Source organism: Bison bison, unplaced genomic scaffold, assembly GCF_000754665.1.
Source record: "Bison bison bison isolate TAMUID 2011002044 unplaced genomic scaffold, Bison_UMD1.0 scf7180017864034, whole genome shotgun sequence".
Classification (NCBI taxonomy): Eukaryota; Metazoa; Chordata; class Mammalia; order Artiodactyla; family Bovidae; genus Bison; species Bison bison.
This window is the reverse complement of record NW_011494606.1, coordinates 2,705,411-2,709,136: the sequence shown is the minus strand read 5'-3', so window position 1 is coordinate 2,709,136 and position 3,726 is coordinate 2,705,411. Positions and strand designations below refer to the sequence as shown.

Genomic DNA, 3,726 nt, shown 5'->3' with positions numbered 1-3,726 from the left:
GAGGGCTCAGCCAGATGATAGACTGCTGCTGGGGCCAATGGTCAGCACGTGGAAATGTCCACATTCCTGTTATGTCATCCATACAACAACAAAACAGCCATAATACCACCCCCCTGCCCCCTCTGCGTGCACGCAGGCGCACACACACACACGCACCTCGGCAATAGAATGATGTTTCCAAAGGCCCACTTGTTTCGCGCATAGTTCTGGAATTCACTTGCACATCTGCCCAGCTTTGTTGCAACAGGATTTATCGGGTTTTAGAATAGACTGGTATTGTATCAGCGCTTTCTTGGTGGAGGCTTCTCCCGAAATCCAATGTTTCCTGCCCACCTGGTTCTAGGCAGAGGAGGCCTGACTCCCTGACTCCCAGCCTTGGGGGACAGGCATTGCCTTACCAGGCAAGGCTTTGGAGACTCGGGCGTGGTGTGCTTTGGAGAATGCCATGGCTCCTTCCCCTCCTTCTGGCTGTGGCGACACCCTGTGGCCTGATCTGGAATTGCACTTTGGTGGTGGGAGGCCCACCGTCTTTGTAGCTGCTGGCCCTTCTGCCGCTTGTTCTCTGTTGCTCTCTTCTGTTCTGCTTTTTCTCCTTTTTCCCTCTGTAGACTCGGCTTGGCAGCTGGAGAGGCTGGTTCGTTTGCCCTTGGGGAAGTACTTTATCAGGCCGGGCGCCATGTCTCAAGTCGCAGGAAATCCGTGTTTTGGGGGATGGCCCTCGCCAACCAGAGCCAGCTTTCTTCCTGTGTAAGTGGCCACAGAGAGAGCGTGCTTTAAGAGCAAGTCTCTTTGCACCCAGAGGTGATAGGCGGTGGCAGAGCATGGGGAGGGAGGGAGCAGGCTTGCATGGTCGGGCAGGGTCGGCCAGCGTAGACTGAGAAGGTCCTACGAAAGATGGGCTCTGACTTGGAGCAGTGGAAGTGTGTTCTGTTCGCCTCCTGGGGCAGAGGGGTGTCTGTAAGAGCAGAGTCTGGGGAGTGGTCTGAGACCTGCCCAAGGGGAGAGGGTGGGAAGCCAACCAAACATCCTGGCTGTAAATCCTAGCTTTGCCTCTCTTTAGCTCAGCTGATTTTAGGCAAATCACCCAGAACCCGTCTGTTCCCTCCTGTTCTATTTTCTGTACCACGTGGCTACAAGATGGGGAGAGGGAAAGGATGGGTCCTACAACACTTTTTTTTTTTAAATGCTGCTATTTCGTGAGTGTTACTCTGTGCTCTGCACAGCTGTAAGCTCCTAGTGAGCATCATTTGATTAAACCCTTGCAACAAGCCCATAAGGGATTCTGTAGTCATCCCCGTGGTATACACGAGGATTCTGGGGCACAGGAGGGTTACATCACGCCCTGGATGAGATGGTCACAGAAGTCAGGGACTGGACCAGACTCAGAGTGTCCAAGACAAACACGTTGTCAGATCGTGACCCTGTGCCTATCCCAGGGTTTGTGGTTTCCTCCAAGGCTGGGGTTCTGTTCTGGGGGATGATGAGTTGAGGTCCCTTATATCTCCTCCTCCTCTTTGAGCTCCTCTTCCTTCTCTGCCCAGTGTCCACAGGGTCAGAAAAGAAGAAGGGACATGCCCATGGGCTTGAGTGAAGTTGAAGCTCATCTCTGGGGTTTATGGGGCTTCTCAGGGTCCATGGTGAACAGGGGTCCCCAGGCTGGGCTGCCAAGCAGATGCCCACATCCTCGGGCACACTTCTGAGCTGGATGCTGGAGATGGAGAGCTGAGCAGACCCAGCTCCACCCTTGAGGAGGGTTCCCTGACCACCCTGGAGGCAGATGAGGGTGTCTCTGCCGTATTCTATGCCAGAGGATGTGGACACAGTGGGGCTCACAGTTAGGTGACTGTACTGGCTCATAGAGGATGTAAAGATCCTGCTGGAAGAGATGGACCTGGGCTAGGGGAACAGCAGACCCTGTTTGGTGGAGAAGGGGCAGGCGAGTGGGCTGGGACAGGGCACCTGGGGAACAGAAGTGAGGAGCAGACCCCACCAGAGAGCATGATGAGGGGCAGAACTGTCAAGAAGGGCTGGAGGGCCCCAGTGCCCCCATCATCGTACAGGCTGCCCCATAACAGCCACCCTACAAGCCTCAACACCCTAGCTCTGCATATCACCTTTGCCGGGGGAGGCTCTGGCCTCACAGTCCTGTGGGTCCCCAGGGAGAAGAACCCAGCCCCCACAGTATGATGTATTGAAGCGGGTACCTGCCCTGCCACCCGGCCCAGCCTGGGAGTGTGAGCTCTCCCTTGCCCGAGCCCCAGCTCAGGGCTGCAGTTTTGTATGGAGCCTCTCCTTCAACTCAAAGAAGGAAGGCCCATGCTTGGTCAGTTTCCCCAGCCCAGGATTCCTGTGTGTGTTATTAAATATTCCAGAAATCTCTTGTCGTTAAACATCTAATAGTACCCAGGGCTTTTGCAGGGGATTCACCTGGCGACTCTGACTAGTTAAGCATCTCAACCTTCGCAGAGGTGCTGGCCTCAGGAGCCTGTGCGTTTGGGCCTGCCCATGCCCCACAGTCTGCCTCTCCTGGTGGCTACTGGTCTGACTTCTAGAAGGCCCTGTGGCAGTTAGATAACTTGTCCTTCGAAGGTTTTTTGCTCCGTGCCTCCTCCCTGATTTTGGATACCATTGCTTCTTATGGTGCCGGGAGATGGCGCCTCCAAACTCTTTTCACATTTGAGATGGAGCCCTTCCCAGGGGGGCTGGTGGGAGAAGTGGAGAGGGCTGGTGGGGAAGCTGCTGGCTGAGGGAGGAGTTTGTGCGCAGATGGTTTTCTGTGGGTTACTCGGCCTTGGTTATTTTTAGTGTGTCTGTTATTGACTGAAACGCCCTTTCATTCTCATTTCTCCCCCATTTCCTTTCCTGATTTAGGTTTTTTGAGATACAGAAGCCTGGGATCTGTAAGATGCTTCGTGTCCTGGCCTTTGCTTTTCCCTATACCTGGGACTCCCTTCCCGTCTTATTCAGGGTAAGGGCCCTGCTGTGACCCCCCTCTGTCTGTTGGCAGCACCAGGGAATCGATTGTGTCCTGAGCTCTGGGGGTCAGACGCTGTCCTGGTCACAGGAGAACACATGGACGCAGAGCCCCACGTGCTCCCTTATTGGCACTCACAGACCAATCAGGTGGCACGGACAGAGGCCCTGATGGGCATAGGCAGCCAGCACCTACCACGGGTACTAGGTAGGTGGCGCCAGGAGATGCATCAGTGGCCAGTGCTACCTGGAGGCTCAGGAGCAGTCTCGGAGGGCTGGGCAGGAGAGGCAGCCTGGGGTTTAGTAGAGTGAGCAGGAGAGTGGGCTCTGGAGGCAAATCTCTAATATTCACTCACTGCAAGACTTCGGGCAGGTTTTCTACCATCTCTGTGTCTCGACTTCCCTCATCTGGAAAATGGCCTGGTAATAACACCTCCTTGTGTCAGGCTATGGAGAGGATTACATGAGATAATGTGTACAGTGCTAGCTGGTGGTGAGAGTCCCATAAACGCATTATTATATATTATCATCAATTAACATAGATGTAGTAGGGAAGGAAAGCGTATAACTGAAGGTCTTAAAGGATAGATGGGAATTAGATGGTGAACACAAAGGAAGAGGGTATAGGAGGGAAGATAAGAAGAGGGAAAATTCATGCACTCTCAGATGGCCGTGCGTTCAAATCCCAGTCCCACTACTCACTGGCTGTGTGACATTAGGCAGTGAACAAAACCTCTCTGAGCCTCAGTTTCC

At 53.9% G+C, this 3,726-nt stretch overlaps 1 protein-coding gene across 5 annotated transcripts in view; it reads left to right on the top strand.

Moving 5' to 3' along the window:
• Positions 1-3,726, top strand: part of PAQR5 (progestin and adipoQ receptor family member V) — a 118,858-nt gene that overhangs the window by 86,369 nt on the left and 28,763 nt on the right. For all 5 annotated transcript variants that reach the window (XR_824771.1, XM_010834495.1, XM_010834496.1 and 2 more), the window contains exon 6: positions 2,872-2,968. Coding sequence is in view for 4 of the 5 variants with exons in the window: in XM_010834495.1 (XP_010832797.1) it covers positions 2,872-2,968 (97 nt within the window). In the remaining variant the exon portion in view is untranslated. The remainder of the gene's footprint in view (positions 1-2,871; positions 2,969-3,726) is intronic.